Raw genomic sequence first — 20586 nt, forward strand, 5'->3', positions numbered from 1 at the left:
GTATGTAGGGGTGGTTTTATAAGTGAGTTTGCATTTTAACTAGAAGAGGTATATATCAACACCTCATAATTGTTTATCCGTAGCTAGAATTTGATTATTGTAATAAATAGTCATTCTTGTTAAGTATGGAAACCTGTTCTATACTTTCTGTCAAGCTGGGTCAGAATTCAACATATATTATAAAATCTTTTAACTTTTGTGACGACTGTGGGAATAGCAGGGCTTGATTTCCAACATATTACTCCAGTGGATCCTTCCTCTCAATTCAAAGTTCCTCTCAACTGGAGACCATGTCCTTGAGTCCGGCAGCCAGCAGGCAACACAGCCTCTGTTTGTCTGCAGAGAACTGTAGCAATTTGCTAATTATGCAGTCCTCTACTACCACTACATTTATTTGTACTCCCCACCTCCCCTCTCCCCCACCCCATGAATGCCCCTGTACCCCAATGCTGAGATCAAGTTGCTATTCTCCTTGCTGTCACCCACATAAATTGTGAGAATAGTGAATGTTTTGCATAGATTGGTTCCTCCACTGCTCTCTCTGGATCTAAATGTGTCTTTCAGTCACATTCAATTATCCTTGACTAACAATGAAGTCTTAATGCATGTGACTGCCTACCTGAACAAAATGTCCGGAGGGGAGAACCCTTAGGAGATGTTGAGGAAAGAGATCAATCTGAGACTGATACAGTTGGGAAAAGGAACAAGTCAAACGTCAGGGCAGGCAGGAACAAAGCAGAGAACAAGGTAGGACTGAGAAATTAAACAGCATTTATTTCAATGCAAGAGGCCTAACAGGGAAGGCAGATGAACGCAGGGCATGGTTAGGAACACGGAACTGGGATATCATAGCAATTATGAGAGACATGGCTTAGGGATGGACAGGACTGGCAGCTTAATGTTCTAGGATACAAATGCTACAGGAAGGATAGAAGGGGGGGGGGGCAAGAGGGGAGTGGGAGTGGCGTTTTTGATAAGGGATAGTATTACAGCTCTACTTAGGGAGGATATTCTTGGGGATACATCCAGGGAAGTTATCTGGGTGAAAGTGGGAAATAAGTAAGGGATGATCACCTTGTTGGGATTGTACAAGCCCCCCCCGCCCCCGCCCCCCCCCCCCACCACCACCCAGGCAATCGTCAGCAGGAAGTTGAGAAACAGATTTGTAAGAAGATCTCCATCATCTGTAAGAGTAATGGGACAGTAATGGTAGGGAATTTTAACTTTCCAAACATAGACTGGGACTGTCATAGTGTTAAGCGTTTAGGGGTTTAGATGCAGAGAAATTTAAGTGTGCACAAGAACATTTTCTGATTCAGTATGTGAATTTACCAAATAGAGAAGGTGCAAAACTTGACCTACTCTTGGGAAATGTCAGTGGGGGAGCATTTTGGGGCCAGCGACCATAATTCTATTAGTTTTAAAATAGTGATGGAAAAGGATACACCAGATGTAAAAGTTGAAGTTCTAAATTGGAGGAAGGCCAATTTTGACGGTATTAGGCAGGTATTTTCAGAAGTTGATTGGGGGCAGACGTGCACAGATAAAGGGAGAGCTGAAAAATGGGAAGCCTTCAAAAATGAGATAATGACAGTTCAGAGGCAGTATGTTCCTGTTAGGGTGAAAGGCAAGGCTGGTAGTTGTAGGAAATTCTGGATGAGTAGCGAAATTGAGATTTTGGTCAAGAAAAAGAAGGAAGCATATGTCAGGAATCCACAACAGAGATACAGAGATTGAGTGAATCCTTAGACTATAAAGACAGTAGGAGTATACTTAAGAGGGAAATCCGGAGGACAAAAAGGGGACATGAGATAGCTTGGCAAATAGGGTTAAGGATTTTATAAATACATCAAGGACAAATGGCTAACTAGGGAGAGAATAGGACCCCTCAAAGATCAGCAAGTAGGTGATGGGCGAGATACTAAAACCAGTATTTTGCATTAGTGGAAGTTACAGAATGTGGGGAAGTAGATGGTGACATCTTGAAAAATGTCCATTTTACAGAGGAAGTGGTGCTGGATGTCTTAAAACACATAAAGGTGGATAAATCCCCAGGATCTGATCAGGTGTACCCTAGAACTCTGGGAAGCTGGCGAAGTGATTGCTGGGCTCCTTACTGAGATATTGAGATCATCAATAGTCATAGGTGAGGTTCTGGAAAACTGGAGGTTTGTTAACGTGGTGACACTAAGAAAAGTGATAAGGAAAAGCAGGGAACTATAGACCGGTGAGCCTGATATCGGTATTAGGGGGAATCCTGAGGGACAGGATTTACGTTTATTTGGATAGGCAATGACTGATTAGGGATAATCATCATGGCTTTGTGTACGGGGAATCATAGAATCCCTACAGTGTGGAAACAGGCCATTTGGCCCAAGTCCACACCAACCCTTTGAAGTGTATCCTGCCCAGACCTACCCAATTACTCTGCATTTCCCCTGACTAATGCACCTAGCCTACACATCCCTGAAAACTATGGGCAATTTAGCATGGCCAGTTCACCTATCCTGCACATCTTTGGATTGTGGGAGGAAATTGGAGTACCGGGAGGAAATCAGAGTACCAGGAGGAAACCCATGCAGACATGGAGAAAATGTGCAAACTCCATACAGACAGTCGCCTGAGGCTAGAATCAAACACTGGTCCCTGGGACTGTGAGGCAGCAGTGCTAACCACTGAGCCACTGTGCCACCATCATGCCTCACTAACTTGATTGAGTTTTTCAAAGAAGTAAAATGAAGAGGATTGATGAGGGCCAAGCATGGATGTTGCAAGATGTTGTGAGACATTGTGTTATAGGCTTTCTTTATTAACTCACCCACCACCCCGCTATATTCATTAATATCAGGTTCCCTTTCATTCATTCAGAGCTCTTTACTAACCCGTTATTTACAAAAAAACTGTTTCATTCAGTCATTCATAAAACTGCAGTTCTGTAGTTTATTTTACTATCCAAATTTAAAAATAACCCTTTCAAACCCATTACTGCATTTTGACACCTTATCAGCCCTTGTTACAAGCAGTATTTACCTCTGAATAAATGCAGTGTTCAGAACAATACCATCCCCATCAAGCCTCCACAAACTTTATAACATTAATCAACCCTTACCAACCATGTCCTGGACCTGAATAGATTCCCCAGTTACCAAGTACCTGTTAACTACCTTTTAATTGGGCCATTATCCCTTTCAGAGACTAATTGACAAAACAGTGCTTCCATGAGATTGCATGAATGAATGAAACTCGTACCGACAAATAGTAAATAAACCTCACAACCTAGCAGCAGTAATCAATTTAATGTTTTCTTAAATATAGGTACAATTTTTAACTTGTTGAGAGCATATAGGCCTAATATTTTTACTAACATTTTCCAATTTAAAAGACAAAAGGACGAGGTGTTCGACCCTTATGCAAGCAGACTCGACAGACACACTTAATCCCATCTGTCGTAGCAGCCAGCATATAGCTCGTTTTAACCCATCTCCTGTGTCCGGGACACAAGCCTTTCAAACTTTTGTGTGCTACAGATAAAAAATGTAAACAATAGTAATGGAATTTTAATATATGTAAGAACTGTGTATCAAGGGGCTCTTGTAAGAACCATATTTCAGGATTCTATTGCCGCCTCGAATTTGTGCTACGATTGCTGAATAGAAGAGACTATTTTCGCCGCTCACCGATTCCGGTTGTTATTTGAACACGACCCCACAACCTGATTTATATGATCTTCAGTAAGGCCTTCAACAAGGTTCCTCATGGGAGACTGGTTAGATTACATGGAATACAGGGAGAACTAGCCATTTGGATACAGAACTGGCTCGAAATTCGAAGACAGAAGGTGGTGGTGGAGGGTTGTTTTTCAGACTGGAGGCCTGTGACCAGTGGAGTGCCACAAGGATCGGTGCTGGGTTCACTGTTTTTTGTCATTTATATAAATGACAATTAGTATGTGAACATAGAAGGTATAGTGAGTAAGTTTGCATGTGATACCAAAACGGAAGGTGTAGTAGACAGCGAAGAAGGTTACCTCAGGGTACAACAGAATCTTGAGCTGATGGGCCAATGGGCCAACAAATGGCAGATGGAGTTGAATTTAGATAAATTTGAGGTGCTGCATTTTGGAAAAGCAAATCAGGGCAGGACTCTCACTTAATGGGAAGGTCTTGCAGTGTTGCTGAACAAAGAGACTTTGGAGTGCAGGTTCATAGTTCCTTGCAAATGGAGTCTCGGGTAGATAAGATAGTGAAGAAGGCATTTAGTATACTTTCCTTTATTGGTCAGAGCATTGAGTATAGGAGTTGGGAGGTCATGTGCATCTGGTTCGGCCACTTTGGAATATATCGTGCAATTCTGGGCTCCCTCCTATGGGAAGGATGTTGTGAAAATTGAAAGAGTTTAGAAAAGATTTACAAGGATGTTGCCAGGGTTGGAGGGTTTGAGCTATAGGGAGAGGATGAATATAAAGGGCTGTTTTTACTGGAGTGTTAGAGGCTGAGGGGTGACCTCATAGAGGTTTATAAAATAATGAGGGGCATGGATAAGGTAAATAGACAAGATCTTTTCCCTGGGTTGGGGCGAGTCCAGAACTAGAGGGCAAAGGTTTAGGGTGATGGGAAAGATATAAAAGGGAACTAAGGGCCAACTTTTTCATGCAAAGGGTGGTGCATGTATGGAATGAACTGCCAGAGAAAGTGGTGGAGGCTGGTACAATTAAACATTCAGAAGGCATTTGGATGGGTATATGAATAAGAAGGATTTAGAGGGATATGGGCCAAGTGCTGACAAATGGGAACTGGATTAATTTAGGATATTTGGTCAGCATGTTTCCATGCTGTACAACTCTATGACACAAGTTTAGTGCTGAGGAAATGGTGCATTGTCTGAGGATCTGTCTTTCTGGTGAAATGTTAATTCACGGCATTATCTGTGTGTTGAAACCAAACCATTCCAAGCTCCTGATTATGAGAAATTGTTCCACCTCTTCGGTGACCTGACTGATATTTCTCCACAGCCATTACAATTATATAACACACCAACTTATCTCGTTACTGTTTGTGGGGCTTCCAGTGGTGCTTATTGGGTGTCATATTGTTGACCAATATACCACTGATTATGCTATAAATGAAGGAACTATTTGGCTGTAAAGTTATTGGACTCATTTTGAGCATATGCTTGCGATTAGATTATTCAAATTCAGTTTTCCTTTCTTCTTCAGACTTCTAGCCAAATGAAAATAGGCCAATGAGTGTTGTTTTCAACTCTTTATTTTTTTCTCTCTCTAGATAAAGATGAGATCTTTTCAGATGTCACCTCACGGCTCTGGTTTACATACAGGAAGAATTTCTCTCCCATTGGTAGGTGGTTATTACCTGATTACTTTTGTGCTTGGTTAATCCTCATTGCAGAAAGCGTTATGAAGGAAAAGGGAACTGAATGTCTAAGTCTGCTGACAATACCAACATATTTAGCACAGTAAATAGTATGGATGGAAACAAAGTTGCAAAAGGACACTGTAGGATTAATTTGGAAGAGTCCTGAGAAAGGGAGCATAACTTGAAAAATTAGATTCGGGTCAGAGGGGGTGATTTCAGAGAATTAATCTCCACACACAGTTGTGGAAATCTGGGACATTTGCTTCAGAGCTCTCCTGGCAGGATTTAAGGTACCTGTCAGCCATGATCTAGATTAAAAACAGAACAGGCTTGAGGAGTTGAAGGTTGATTCCTGTTCCTGTGTTTCACAAAGAAGCCATTTGGCCCAACAAACCTATGTCTATATTCCTCATGAGTCTGGATTAGAGTGGTGCTGGAAAAACACAGCAGGTCAGGCAGCATCCAAGGAGCAGGACATCGATTTTCCTGCTCCTCGGATGCTGTCTGACCTGCTGTGCTTTTCCAGCACCACTCTAATCCAGACTCAGGTTTCCAGCATCTGCAGTCCTCGTTTTTACCTATGTTCCCAATGAGCCTTTGCCCAATCTGTTATTTTACCCTATCAGCCCATCTTTCTATTCCTGTCACCTCCTTGCACTTACCTAGCTTTCTCTTCATCAATGACTTGTCACCGCAAAGACTGCTTAAGGTAAGTTCCACATGCCTGTTCTGAAGAAGGGTCATTTGACTCCGTGTTAACTCTGCTTTCTTTCCACACATGCTGCTAGACCTGAGTTTCTCCCAGCAGTTTCCGTTTTTGTTTAAGATTTCCAGCATCCGCAGTTCTTTGTTATATCCACATGCCTATCGTTGTTCTAAGATATAAAGATTGACGCAGTTCTCACAACCAATGGTGAAGTAATTATGTTGACTTGCTGACTTCTAAGAAAGCTGTCTATTAATTATCTCTAGTGTGAATTTCCCCTTTGACATTGTTAATTTGAATCTAATAGCAAGTCAAGGCTTTCCAGAGCTTTAACAGTAGTGATGTTATCAACAAGTGTAAAAGGCCAATCTCAGTGAAGTATTCTGACAGAAAGCAAACCAGGAAGTAAAAGGCACTAATGATTAATCCTTCACTGTTAATCTAATTTTAGACAACAAAATCACTTCTAATTGTGCATGTACTGGCTCCCGAGGTTGCTGAGAGTTTCAGGAGTAATGACAGCAACTGCTGACAGTTTTGCTATCATTTGCTACTGCAAAACCCAGGCCATCGTTTCTAAAGTAAGTTTTTACAATCTTTAAAGCTGACAGTTGCATTGGTTTGTCTGTGTACTTCAGAGTCACAGAACTGTTACGGCCAGTTCAGCCCATCGTGTCTTGAAGGACTTTATTGTGTGGCTGAAATTATGCCAAACTAAATATGTTATGTGGGGTACCCAATAATGCTATGAGTTTTGCGTTTGTAACTGTTATTTATTATTTATATTGACCAGAATTTTCCTGTTAACTTGTGTTTTATGTTGATACTAATTTGGCTATTAAAAGTAACAGCGGTTTTAAAAAAAAGTGAAATCCTGTCCACTGGCTTTTCTCATTGCATCATGCAGTAAGTTTGTTTTTTTTTTGGTTTGTTGATCTTCACTGGGACCCTTACTAAATTAGGCCTGTCACATTGTCAGAGAGTACTGGCGTTTCTAATGGTTTTATGAGAGCTGGCTACTGAGGCTTTGCAAGAATAATTTCCTGGAATATTCCTGGTTTGCATTGTGACTAGGTCCCAGATTATTCCACTGGCCGCAGCAGAAGTGCCAGATGACCGGAGGATAGCTGATGTGAAGTTTGCACATTCTCCTTGTGTCTGTTTGGGTTTCCTCCAGGTGCTCCAGTTTTATCTCTCAGTCCAAAGCTGTGCGGGATTAGCCATGCCAAATTGCCCATAGTGTCCAGGGATCTGTAGTTAGATGGATTAGCTGTGGAGGTTGCACAGGTAGGGTAGGGGAGTGAGTCTGGGTGGGATAGAGTTGGTGTGGATTTGTTGGGCCAAATACTGTGGGGATTCTATGAAAACATACCAAATTAGTCTTCTGTTTTCAGTCTCTTCAAGTTGGTTTATCAGCATGAGGTTACAGGTCCTTTCAGAACTCATTAAGGAAAGATATTTGTCGTGGGAATTCGAAAGTGCCCTCCCAAAGTATGAAAGGCTCTTTAAAAAGCTTGTCAGAAGGCATCTGAGCAGGTGATGAAGCAGCTAAGAGACATAATTTTGAAGTCTGTATGGTTCTGGTCTTGTTGCTTTTTATCAGTAAAACATCGTAAAATTGGTTTAGACACTTGTGTATCTCAAAGAACCAAAAGGTGTGTGACATAAGCATGCTAAATAAGGAGCAGAAAAATATACTTTCAAAAGAACGAGTGAGGGTTATAAACAAAAAAATGTTGATGTTCCAGTCTGGCAGCAACAGTGGAGAGAAAAACAGAGTTAACATTTCGAGTTGAGTGACATTTCGTCAGAGTGAGGGTTATAGATGATTGACTAATGCTTGGTTTCATTTTAGAGGAGCTACATGAAGTAGTTTAGTGTTCCCAAGACAAGATGGTAAAAACAAGGACTGCAGATGCTGGAAACCAGAGTCTAGTTTAGAGTGGTGCTGGAAAAGCACAGCAGGTCAGACAGCATCTGAGGAGCAGGAGGGCCTGCTCCTCGGATGCTGCCTGACCTGTGCTTTTCCAGCACCACTCTAATCTAGCCCCAAGACAAAATGTTTGAGTGTGTTCAGATAGCATTAGGCCACAAGTCAGAAAACACTGACACGAGACACAAGGCCAGTGATGTGATCATTTAGAGACAAAGTTGTACAGCATGGAAACAGACCCTTCGATCCAACTCATCGATGATGACCAGATATCCTAAATAAATCTAATCCCATTTGCCAGCATTTGGCCCATATCCCTCTAAACCCCTCCTATTCATTACACCCATCCAGATGCCCGTTAAATGTTGTAATTGTACCAGCCTCCACCACTTCCTTATTCCGTACACACACCATCCTCTGCATGAAGACACTGTCCCTGAGATCCAATTTAAATCTTTCCCCTCTCACCTTAAACCTATACCATCTAGTTTTGGACTCCCCCATTCTGGGGAAAATATCTTGGCTATTCATCCTATCTATGCCCTTCATGATTTTATAAACCTCTTAAGGACTAAATGGCGGAGGCTGTTAGCTGTGCAGGTTCACTGCTGGGTCAGACAGCTGTGAAGTTTGTTTCCCTTTTATTTCCCGTTCTCAGGTGATTCTACATGTTAACATTGTTTGCCAAGTATTGTGCAGAAGAAACGTGTAGTATGACATGTTCGTTGTATGTGGTAGTAATAAATTCAGGTAAATATGTTGAATTCTTTTGTTTCTGGGCAGGTGGCACAGGACCGACCTCTGATAATGGCTGGGGTTGCATGTTGCGATGTGGTCAAATGATCTTTGCTCAGGCGCTCATATGCAGACATCTGGGTCGAGGTGAGTTTTGAGAACTGATCCCTAGTGAGTGGGTCTCTGGCTATGTTCAGAACATGTGGTTATGGGTATGGAAGTTTGGGGTTATGTATAGTGTGAAATAAATTGTCCCATTATCTCTATGTCCTTGTCAAGCCACTAACTGAGTGCATGGGATGGAATGTTTCACTCGGGGCCCTAAAATCCGATTATGTTGTTTGATCTCTGAGGTTTGAGCACGTAAGGCATTGCTCCTTTCTGGATTTCTCTTCTCTTCCTCTCATCCCCAACCCTGTCAGTTCCTTCACCCTCCAGTGAAACAAAACTGTGATTTTCAACATGCCACAGTTTGCCTGCTCATTCAGAAGTCCTTTGATGTAATTTTCATATCACTTGTGTTTTCTTATTTTCAGTTAATTTTCTCTTCCTTATTTGCAGATTGGAGATGGGTAAATGGGAAACAGCAAAGAGATGAATATTATAATATATTAAATGCTTTTCTTGACAAAAAGGACAGCTACTACTCCATTCATCAGATAGGTAAGATATTTGATGTGTCTGTGCTCTACATGAGCATAATGAACAAGGCTGTTGGTCCACCCAGTGACTTTGTCATTAATCATGTATACATTCATTTCCTTTGTTCATCCAGGTGAGGTAGATTCCCCACCCTTCCCCACCTCCTGCTCTTCCTCCCCCCCGCTCCCCCCCCCCCCACTCTTTCCCTCCCCCACTCTTTTCCCCCCCATTCTCCCCCCCCCAACTCTTCGCTGCCCCCACCACTCTTCGTGCCCCCCCCCGACTCTTCGCGGCCCCCCCCCCACTCTTCGCAGCCCCCCCCCCCACTCTTGGTACCCCCCCACTCTTCAGCCCCCTCCCCCACTCTTCTCTCCCCCCAACTCTTCACTTCCTCCCACCCCCACCCTTCTTCCCCCCCCCACCCTCTTTCCCACTCCCCACCCTCTTTTCCCCTCCCCCCCCACCCTCTTTCCCAACCTCTTCTCTCCCCCACCCACCCTGACCTCAATTTCCCCAACAACCGTGATCACAGATGGAAGTTGGTTACAGAAAGGTTTTGTCCTACATCACTGGACTCACCAGAATGAAAGTGGAAGCGTCTGACAAGTCTGTCTGATTATAGGCCACAATCTAACAGCATGGACACAGGCAACAGAGCTTCATTAATAAAAGTGTTCTGAGTTTTATCAGGTCACTTAACTACAGCTCCTGTCATTTAGTTTGATGAATATTTAGAAGTTTCAATAATTTAATATCTTGTAAACAGTTTCTTTGTAAACACTTTTTAAAAATATGAGCACTGGTGTAATCTAACACTCAACCAAGTCTGTCCTCTTCTCAGTTACATCAGCAGAGTAGGGGCCCATTGTGTCACAGAGCTCAATTACTTTTTATTATTTCCCTAATCATCCTGTTCAGAAATATTACAAACCTCTGCAGTAGGTGGGAGCTGAACTCAGGCCTCCTACTTGGTGCAATCCACTGATTTCTGTATTACTGGGGGAAGAGGTTGGTTTCTGGATACAAGGTGTTAATTGGGAATTTACTTCTTGAAACCATTAACGATGACAGTAATTGTGCCTCCTTTGCCTTGGAGCAGCTCAAATGGGAGTTGGAGAAGGAAAGTCGATTGGGCAGTGGTATGGTCCAAACACTGCAGCACAAGTATTGAAGTAAGTATAAATCATGACAAGAGCAGTATAAGAGAGAATAGTCACATCCTGAGTGACAATAGAAACAGCTTTGTGGAAATAATTATTTCATATTATGTGTAAATGTTGTTTATCTCTTGCATGTACATGTTTGTACCTCCTGCAGATCTGTTTCCTTAATACATAGTTACTGGGATTCAATCAGGTCAAAACTTCATAATGCTAATATCCTGATATTTGCTCTGCAGCTTGTGTTCCACTCAGAGGCAGCTCAAGTGTGCGTAAGACTGTGTATGTTCTGGTCTGAAAGGGCAATGCATAAGCTTTCAAACTCCAACTATAGATCTTTTAACACACCCTGCATGCGTGTGAATCTCAAAGTCAAAACCTGACCCATCAGGCATCAATTCTATTTGATAGGAATGACTGACTGACTGTGTGTACATCACTATTGTAATCCTAAAGAGATATAAGTAGCAGCTTGACAACTCGTTGGATGCTGCCTGAACTGCTGTGCTCTTCCAGCACCACTAATCCAGTATTTGGTTTTCAGCATCTGCAGTCATTGTTTTTACCAACTTGAGGTCTGGAATGATATGCCTATTTGTAAAATGAAAATACTTTATAGAGAAATTTAACAAAATCTTCAATGCGATTCTCCTATGCTACAGAAGATGTCTAATATCCAACAAGTTTGATTGAAACTTTGTCAGTAACCCAGTTTAAATGGCCATGCAGTCGCTGAAACATTTCCTTTTCTCCACCTCCCCCCGCAAATCCTGTGAGGTAATTACACTCCTGTTCCTTGCTGAAACTAGCGCCATCTACTGCAGCCTAGAATTCTTGATCCAACGGCAGTCTCCAAGAATCAAGAATTCTTGTTTGTAGGGGTGAAGGGGCAACTCCAATAGGAACTAGGCCTGGAATTGTTTTAGCACCTTGTGATGATTCAGTTGCAAGTTTTGCTGCATTGGTAATGGGTGTAATACTGATCTTCTGATTTTAGCAGTACACAAAAATGCTCTTCAGACAAAATCTGCTGATCAGCTAAAGTCACCCTTTGAATGACCAGTATAAAACACTGCATTTAATGTAACTGTTATATTCAATTGCCTTGTTGCAGGTTAAGTTTGTCTTTTGAAGTAGAATTGCTGTGGTAACTGCTTGCAGAATTTAGTACTCAGTCAAACTCTTATGACATTGTTCACAGTGAATAGGAGAATATGTTTTGTCAACATTTGAATGTTATTCGGTAGAATTAACTGAGCATGTTTCATGCAGAAAGATATTGGATTTGGTATTTGTTGCTACCATTCAACAGCTCAATATATGAGGAGAAAGGAGAATGGGTATGGAAGTAGGGAATAATCTTGCAGGAGTTCCTAACCTGGTCAAGCTGAACCTTCTTCTCAACCACATTGCTAAAACAAATGTCTGCCTACTGTCAGACAGTGTTTGCTCGTGTATCATGCTGCTCAGTTCAGTTTCATTACTGTGATAGAGTCATAGAGATGTATGGCACAGAAACAGACCCTTCAGTCCAACTCGTCAATGTCGACCAGATATCTCAACCCAATCTAGTCCCACCTGCCAGCATCCGGCCCATATCCCTCCAAACCCTTCCTATTCATGTACCCATCCAGATGCCTTTTAAATGTCGCAATTGTACTAGCCTCCACCACTTCCTCTGGCAGCTCATTCCATACATGTACCACCCTCTGTGTGAAAATGTTGCCCCTTAGGTCTCTTTTATATCTTTCCCCTCTCACCCTAAACCTATGCCCTCTAGTTCTGGACTCCCCCACCACAGGGAAAAGACCCTGTCTATTTATCCCATTCATGCCCCTCATGATTTTATAAACCTCTGTGAGGTCACCCCTTGGCCTCCGATACTCCATGGAAAACAGCCATAGCCTAATCAACCTCTCCTTATCGCTCAAATCCTACAACCCTGGCATCATCCTTGTAAATCTTTTTTGAACCCTTTCAAGTTTCAAGTTTAAGGGATTCATGCCATAAAATATCCACTTTCTACGTGTGATTGTAATGACGTAGGCTACTTTGTAGTTCATAGAATGAAGAAGTGGGCATGTGAAGTAGCTGAAGTGTTTGGGGGACAAATATCTTCAGTGGGGAGCAAGAGGCAAAGCCTATCCTTTAGTATACTGGTGCAATAAAATTAAAGTTTTGAAAAAAGAACTGGTGAAATCCACATTTCACCACTGGGTGAAATCCCGTATGGTTGGAGGGTCCCGAGGTGGAAGATCAGGTGTTCGGATGGTGAGGGTTTGGGATGAAGGCAACCTAAGACCTACATCTCCTTGGCAAAATGAAGGGGAGTTAAAGTTTTCAGCCACAGGGCAGTGGGGTTGGTTAGTGCAGGTGTCTCAGAGGTGTTCTCTGAAATGATCCACAAGTTGGCATTCTGTCTCCCCAATGTAGAGGAGACCATATCGGGTGCAACGGATACAGTAGATGTTGTGTGTGGAAGTACAGGTAAATTTCTGTAGGGTGTAGAAGGATCCTTTGGGGCCTTGGAGGTGAGGGGGGAGGTATGGGCACAGATTTTACAATTCTTGCGGTGGCAGGGTAAGGTGCTGGGAGTGGAGGGTGGGTTGTTGGGGGATGTGGACCTGATAAGGGAGTTGCAGAAGGAATGGTCTCTGAGTCACATGAGTACCTGCCATGTACATGGTAGGAGGTGTCCCCACATGTAATGATAGTATCCGTGTCGACACTCTGACACGTCTTGTAGTGTCTACCGTGACAGGATTGTATGATGTTGTCCTGAAAGCTGGGCAGTTTGCTGTGAATGATAATCTGTTTGAGGTTTGGTGGTTGCTTAACGGTGAGAAGTGGAGGCATGGGGAAGGTCTTGGCGAGGTGCTCATCCTCATTGATAACGTGTTGCGGGTTGCGAAGAACATGGTGTAGTTTTTCGGCTCCTGGCAAGTACTGGACAACAAAGGGAATCCTGTCAGTTGCAGCTCGTGTCTGTCTCCTGAGGAGGTCATTATGGTTTCTCGCTGTGGCACATCGGAACTGGCACTTGATGAGTTGAGCATTGTACCCTGTTCTTTTGAGGCATCCTTGAGTATTTGCAGGTGCCTGTCATGTTCCTCCTCATCTGAACAGATCCTGTATATGCATAGGGCTTGTCCATAGGGGATGGCTATTTTTAAAATGTTTCAGGTGGAAGCTGGAGAGGTGTAGCGTCATGTGGTTATCCATGGGTTTGTGATAGAGTGAGGTGCTGAGGTGCCCATCCTTGATGGAGATGCATGTGTCCAAGAATGAAACAGATAGTAGAGAGCAGTCCATGGTGAGTTTAAACCTTTTGACATCACTGTGTAGTTGTTCCAGTGACTCCTCGCCATGGGTCTAAAGGAAGAAAAATGTCATCAGTATACCTGGTGTAAAGTGTTGGTTGAAGGTCCTGCTTAGGTCCCTTTTTTAGATTAGAATCAGCCTGAACATTGAGGCACAGACAGCCTCACACAGGGTACCTCACACCTTCAATGCATTATCTGGGCTAACATGGCACCTATTGTTAAAATTCACTTGAGAATGTAACTTTAAAAAAAGTTCTGGGATTTACACATGAAAGACCTGAAACCAGCATGATCGTTTTAAAAGATGAGAGATTTAACAAACAATCCAGGGATTTTTCAATATATAATTTCAGTTACATCACACTGTAAAATTTTGCTATAAATTCTGTGTCTTACGATCTTACACGCCACAACCACCTGATGAAGGAGCAGCACTCTGAAAGCTAGTGCTTCTAAATAAACCTGTTGGACTGTAACCTGGTGTTGTGTGATTTTTAACTTTGTACACCCCAGTCCAACACCGGCACCTCCAAATAGTAGCAAAATCATGTCCAACTGCAGTAAGACGTTTTTCCTATTTATAGGTGAATCCTTTGAAGTCCAAACTATTATTTGTTTTCCTCATTGCTTGCTATATCTGCACATTAACTTTCAGAAAGGAAAGGATTAGTCAATTTATGGGGAGCTTTCTACAGACCCCTTAATAGCAACAGAGACACAAAGGAGCAGATTGGGAGGCAGATTTTGAACAGGTGCAGAAATAACAGGGTTGTTGTCATGGGTGACTTTAACTTCCCTAATATTGATTGGAACCTCCTTAGTTCAAATAGTTTGGATGGAGCAGTTTCTATCGGGTGTGTTCAGGAAGGGTTTCTGACTCAATATGTAGATAGGCCTACTAGAAGGGAGGCCATATTGAACTTGGTGCTTGGCAACGAAACATGCCAGCAGTCAGATATCTTGGTATGAGAGCATTTCAGTGATAGTGATCACAACTCCCTGACCTTTAGTATACTCATGGAGAGGGATAGGAGCAAACGGTATGGGAAAGTATTTAATTGGGGGAGGGGGAATTGCAATGCTATTAGGTAGGAACTGGGGTGCCTAAATTGGGAGCAGATGTTCTCTGAAATGTATGACAGAAATGTAACGGTTGTTGAGGAAGGACTTGCTGATAACTCTGGACAGGTTGTCCTACTGAGACAAGGAATGTAGAACATCTAGTCAAGAAAAGTAAGAAGCTTCCTTAAGGTTGAGGAGGCAAGGATCAGACAGGGCTTTGGTGGGTTACAAGGTAGCCAGGAAGGAACTGACGAATGGACTGACAAGAGCAATAGGGGGCATGAAAATACTTTAGCAGATAGGATTAAGGAAAACCCTAAGGCATTCTACACTTGTGTGACGAACAAGAGGATGGCCAGAGTGAGGGTAGGGTTGATCAGGGGTAGTGGAGGAAACTTGCGCCTGGAGTTGGAGGAGGTAGGGGAGGTCCTTTTAATGAATATTTTGCTTCAGTATTCACTACTGAGAGGGACCTTGACGTTTCTGAGGACAGCGTGAAACAGACTGATATGCTCGAATAGATTGATGTTAAGAAGGAGAATGTGCTGGAAATTTTGAAGAACATAAGGATGGATAAATCCCCTGGGCCAGACTGGTTAGAGCCTAGGATACTACAGGAAGTGAGGGAAATGATTGCTGCATCTTTGGCGATGATCTTTGTGTCCTCACTGTCCACTGGAGTAGTACCAGATGATTGGAGGGTAGCAAATGGTATTTCCCTGTCCAAGAAAGGGAATAGGGATAATCCTGGGAATTACAGAAGAGTCAGTCTCAGGACTGTGGTGGATAAAGTATCAGAGACGATTTTGAGAGACAGGGTTTATGATTATTTGGAAAAAGTTTGATGAGAGATAGTCAGAAAGGCTTTGTGAGAGGCAGGTCATGTCTCACAAACCTTTAATGATTTATTTGAGGATGTGACAAAGTACGTTGAAGGTACAGCAGTGGATGTGGTGTACATGGATTTTATCAAGAGTTTTGGTAAGGTTTCCGTGGTAGGTTCATTCAGAAAGTAAGAAGGCATGGGATGCAGGGAAATCTGGCTGTACGGATACAGAATTGGCTGGCCCATTGAAGACAGAGGGTGATGGTAGATGTAAAGTATTTAGCCTGACACTCGGTGACCAATGGGTTCTGCAGGGATCGGTTCTGGGGCTTCTGTTTGTGATTTTTATAAATGACTTGGATGAGAAAGTGGAAGAGTGGGTAGAAAGTTAATGGAGTGGTAGATGGTCTGGAGGGCTGTTGTAGGTTGCAATGGGACATTGACAGGATGCAGAACTGGACTGATAAGTGGCAGATGGAGGTCAATCTGGGAAAGTGTGAAGTGATTCACTTTAGAAGGTCAAATTTGAATACAATACAGGGTTAAAGACAGAATTTTTGTCAGTGTAGAGGAACAGAGGATCTTGGGGTCTATGTCCATAGGTCCCTCAAAGTTGCCACCCAAGTTGATAGGGTTGTAATTCCCAGGATTATCCCTATTCCCTTTCTTGGACAGGGAAATACCATTTGCTACCCTCCAATCATCTGGTACTACTCCAGTGGACAGTGAGGACACAAAGATCATCGCCAAAGATGCAGCAATCATTTCCCTCACTTCCTGTGGTATCTTAGGCTCTAACCCGTCTGGCCCAGGGGATTTATCCATCCTTATGTTCTTCAAAATTTCCAGCACATTCTCCTTCTTAACATCAACCTATTCGAACATATTAGCAGGGGGATTGAGTTTAAGAACCGCCAGGTTATGCTGCAGATTTTTAGAGCTTTGGTTAGACCACATTTGGAATATTGTGTTCGGTTCTGGTCACCTCATTATAGGCGGAGTGGGACCATTCGGCACAGCCACTTTGGCGCGAGCGTTTCGGCGTAGCCGGTTCAGCACAGGCCATTTTGCCGCAGAGCTGTTTCGGCGCAGCTCATATTGATTTCAGGATTAATGAAAGCAGTAAAAATAAAAGTTGATTCCTTTTCAGGCTTAGTTAAAAACAGCAATAAAAATAAAAGTAATATTTACCCTCTTTAGTAAAAATGTTAAAGAGAAAAAAAATAAGAAGAAACTTGTTAACTAAGCCTGAAATCAATGTGAGCTGCGCCGAAACAGCTTTTTTACTGCTTTCATTAATGTTGTTAACTAATCCTGAAATCAATATGAGCTGCGCCGAAACAGCTCTGCGGCTAAACGGGTCTGTGGCAAAACAGTCTGCGCCGAAACGCTCGCACCAAAGTGGCTGTGCCGAATGGTCCTACACCCCATTATAGGAAGGCTTAGGGTGTAGGTTTGCTCGCTGAGCTGTAGGTTTGATATCCAGACGTTTCATTACCTGGCTAGGTAACATCATCAGTGGCGACCTCCAAATGAAGCGAAGCTGTTGTCTCCTGCTTTCTATTTATATCTTTCTCCTGGATGGGTTTCCTGGGGTTTATGGTGATGTCATTTCCTGTTTGTTTTCTGAGGGGTTGATAGATGGCATCTAGGTCTAGTGTTTGTTTATGGCATTGTGGTTGGAGTGCCAGGCCTCTAGGAATCCTCTGGCATGTCTTTGCTTAGCCTGTCCCAGGATAGATGTGTTGTCCCAGTCGAAATGGTGGTTTTTTTCATCCGTGTGTAGGGCTACAAGGGAGAGAGGGTCGTGTCTTTTTGCAACTAGCTGGTGTTCGTGTATCCTGGTGGCTAACTTTCTTCCTGTTTGTCCTACGTAGTGTTTGTGGCAGTCTTTGCATGGAATTTTGTAGATGACGTTGGTTTTATTCATGGGTTGTACTGGGTCTTTTAAGTTTGTTAGTTTTTGTTTGAGAGTGTTGGTGGGTTTGTGTGCTACTAGGATTCCGAGGGGTCTTAGTAGTCTGGCTGTCATTTCTGAAACTTCTTTGATGTATGGTAAGGTGGTTAGGGTTTCTGGCTGTGTTTGGTCTGCTTGTCGTGGTTTGTTCTTGAGGAATCTGCGCACTGTATTTTTTGAGTATCCGTTCTTCTTGAATACGTCGTATAGGTGGTTCTCTGTTTTCTGAAGTTCGTCTGTGCTGCAGTGTATGGTGGCTCGTGGAGTAGTGTTCTGATACAGCTTTGTTTGTGTGTGTTGGGATGGTTGCTGGTGTAGTTAAGTATTTGGTCAGTGTTTGTCGGTTTTCTGTATACGCAGGTTTGTAGTTCTCCGTTGTCCTTTCTTTCGACTGTGACGTCCAGGAATGCGAGTTTGTTGTCGATTTCTTCCTCCTTGGTGAACTTTATGCCTGTGAGGGTGTTGTTGATTATGTTAAATGTCTCTTCTATCTTGTTTCGTTTTGTGATGACAAAGGTGTCATCTACGTAGTGGACCCAGATTTTTGGTTTGATGGTTGGTAGGGCTGTTTGTTCTCATCTTTGCATTACTGCTTCTGCTATGAATCCTGATAGCGGAGATCCCATGGGTGTACTGTTGGTTTGTTTGTAGACTATGTTGTTGAAGGTGAATTGGGTGGTGAGGCACAGGTCCACTAGCTTCATGATGTTTTCGTTGGTAATGTGGATGGTGTGTGTGTGATGGTCTCTTCTAAAAGTGTGGTAAGTATTTCCTTTGCCAGGTCGATGTTGATGGAGGTGAACAGTGCTGTTACGTCGAATGAGATAATTGCTTCATCTTCCTCTATTTTGGTGTTTTGATGATTTTTAGGAATTCCTGGGTGGAGTGGATGGAGTGCTGTGACTCTTCTACTAGGTATTTCAGTCTTGCGTGTAGTTCTTTGGCCAGTCTGTAAGTTGGTGTTCCGGGTAGTGAGACTACGGGTCTGATGGGGGCTCCTGGTTTATGGATTTTTGGTAGTCCGTAGAATTGTGGGGTGTTGGTCCCGTCGTGTTTCATTTTCTGGAATTCCGTCTTGTTTAATTGTCCGGAATTGTGTAATTTTCTTTGGAGATATGTAATTTTGTTTCCTAGTTGTGGGGTTGGGTCTAGCGCCACCTGTTGGTAGGTGTTGGTGTCTGCGAGTAGTGCATTGGCTTTCTCTATGTAGTCCCTTCTGTTCAGGATGACTGAGCTGACCTTTGTCTGCAGGTAATATAACGATGTTTTTGACTTTTTTGAGGTTTTCTCGGGCTTTCTTTTCTTGTGTGTGGAGTTTGTTTCCTTCCCTCTTTCAGCTCAGAGTAGGTGTAACTGTCTGTCTGATCGTTTGTTGTGTTTCTTCCATGAGATTGTTGTCCTTCAATGTGGTTTCTAATGCCGCTAGGAAATCCTTCTTGTCAGTGTCTCGGTAATTGAAATTTAATCCTTTTACTAGTACTGCTTTTTCTGTGTCTGATAGGGTCCGGTGTGATAAGTTCTTTTAGGAACTTATAGGAAGGCTGTGGAAGCTTTGGAGAGGGTACAGAAGAGATTTACCAGGATGCTACCTAGACTGGAGGGCATGCCTTATGAAGAAAGATTGATGGAGCTAGGGCTTTTCTCACTGGAGCGAAGAAGGATGAGAGGTGATTTGATAGAGGTGTGCAAGATGTTGAGAGGCACAGATAGAGTGGATAGCCAGAGATTTTATCCCAGGGCAGAAATGGTTATCATGAGGAGGGCATAATTTTAAGGTGATGGGAGGAAGGTTTTGGGGAGATGTCAGAGGTAGGTTCTTTACACAGAGTGGTGGGTGTGTGGAATGCACAGCCAGTAGTGGTAGTAGAGTCAGATACATTAGGGACATTTAAGCGTTTCTTGGATAGGGACATGGAAGATAGTAAAATGAGGGTTTGGAGGTTAGTTTGATCTTAGAGTAGGATAAAAGGCCAGTACAACATTGACGGCCAGAGGGCCTGTACTGTGCTGTATTATTTTATGTTTTATGTTTGAGCCCCCATACTGAATTGTATTGAAGAGTATAGGAAATAAGTGGGTAAGTGATATGAGAATAGAGGGTTTAGGTAGAAATAGTACAGGATCAGTCAACTGAAATGGCAAGAGTTTGTGCTTTAATTTCTGATTTCATGTTTTTTATTAATCTTGTTTGGATAATGTCTGAGTCGTAAACTCCTCTCATGCTCAACCTCCTTTCTTACCCTCAGTGATCGATTACGGAGGGCATTTCCATAATTTGGAGTCGAAAATGCTTAAATATTTCTGATTTAAAGCATGTAATTTGTTGCTCCCCTTTCATGTTTTCTTTGCCACTAAAGGGAACCTTGTTGTGAACTTTATTCCATTTCTGCTACACTTTCATAGTCATAGAGATGTACAGCATGGAAACAGACTCCTCGGTCCAACCTATCCGTGCTGACCAGATAGCCCAACCTAATCTAATCCCACTTGCCAGCTCCTGGCCCACATCCCGCCAAACCCTTCCTATTCATGTACCCATCCAGGTACCTTTTAAATGTTGCAATTGTACCAGCCTCCACCACTTCCCCTAGCAGCTCATTCCATACACGTACCACCCTCTGCATGAAAAAGTTGCCCCTTAGACCTCTTTTATATCTTAAATCTATGCCGTCTAGTTCTGGACTCCCCCATCCCAGGGAAAAGACTTTGTCTATTTATCCTACCCATGCCCCTCATGATTTTATAAACCTCTAAAAGATCACCCTTTAGCCTCTGATGTTTCAGGGAAAACAGCCCCAGTCTATTCAAACTCTCCCTATAGCTCAAATCCTCCAACCTTGCCAACAGCCTTGTAAATCTTTTCTGAACCC

The 20586-nt window shown here is 42.8% G+C and overlaps 1 protein-coding gene across 3 annotated transcripts in view; it reads left to right on the forward strand.

Annotated features, from left to right (window-relative positions):
* The window catches only part of atg4b (autophagy related 4B, cysteine peptidase), a 78009-nt gene that overhangs the window by 38137 nt on the left and 19286 nt on the right, over window positions 1–20586 (forward strand). For 2 of the 3 annotated variants that reach the window (XM_072573147.1, XM_072573146.1), the window contains exons 3-6: window positions 5283–5354; window positions 8795–8893; window positions 9308–9409; window positions 10488–10560. In XM_072573147.1, the coding sequence (XP_072429248.1) occupies window positions 5283–5354; window positions 8795–8893; window positions 9308–9409; window positions 10488–10560 (346 nt within the window). Of the gene's footprint in view, window positions 1–5282; window positions 5355–6529; window positions 6660–8794; window positions 8894–9307; window positions 9410–10487; window positions 10561–20586 lie in introns of those variants that run through there. The other variant, XM_072573148.1, reaches the window with a different exon arrangement.

The sequence above is a fragment of the Chiloscyllium punctatum genome, chromosome 6 (assembly GCF_047496795.1).
Source record: "Chiloscyllium punctatum isolate Juve2018m chromosome 6, sChiPun1.3, whole genome shotgun sequence".
Classification (NCBI taxonomy): domain Eukaryota; kingdom Metazoa; phylum Chordata; class Chondrichthyes; order Orectolobiformes; family Hemiscylliidae; genus Chiloscyllium; species Chiloscyllium punctatum.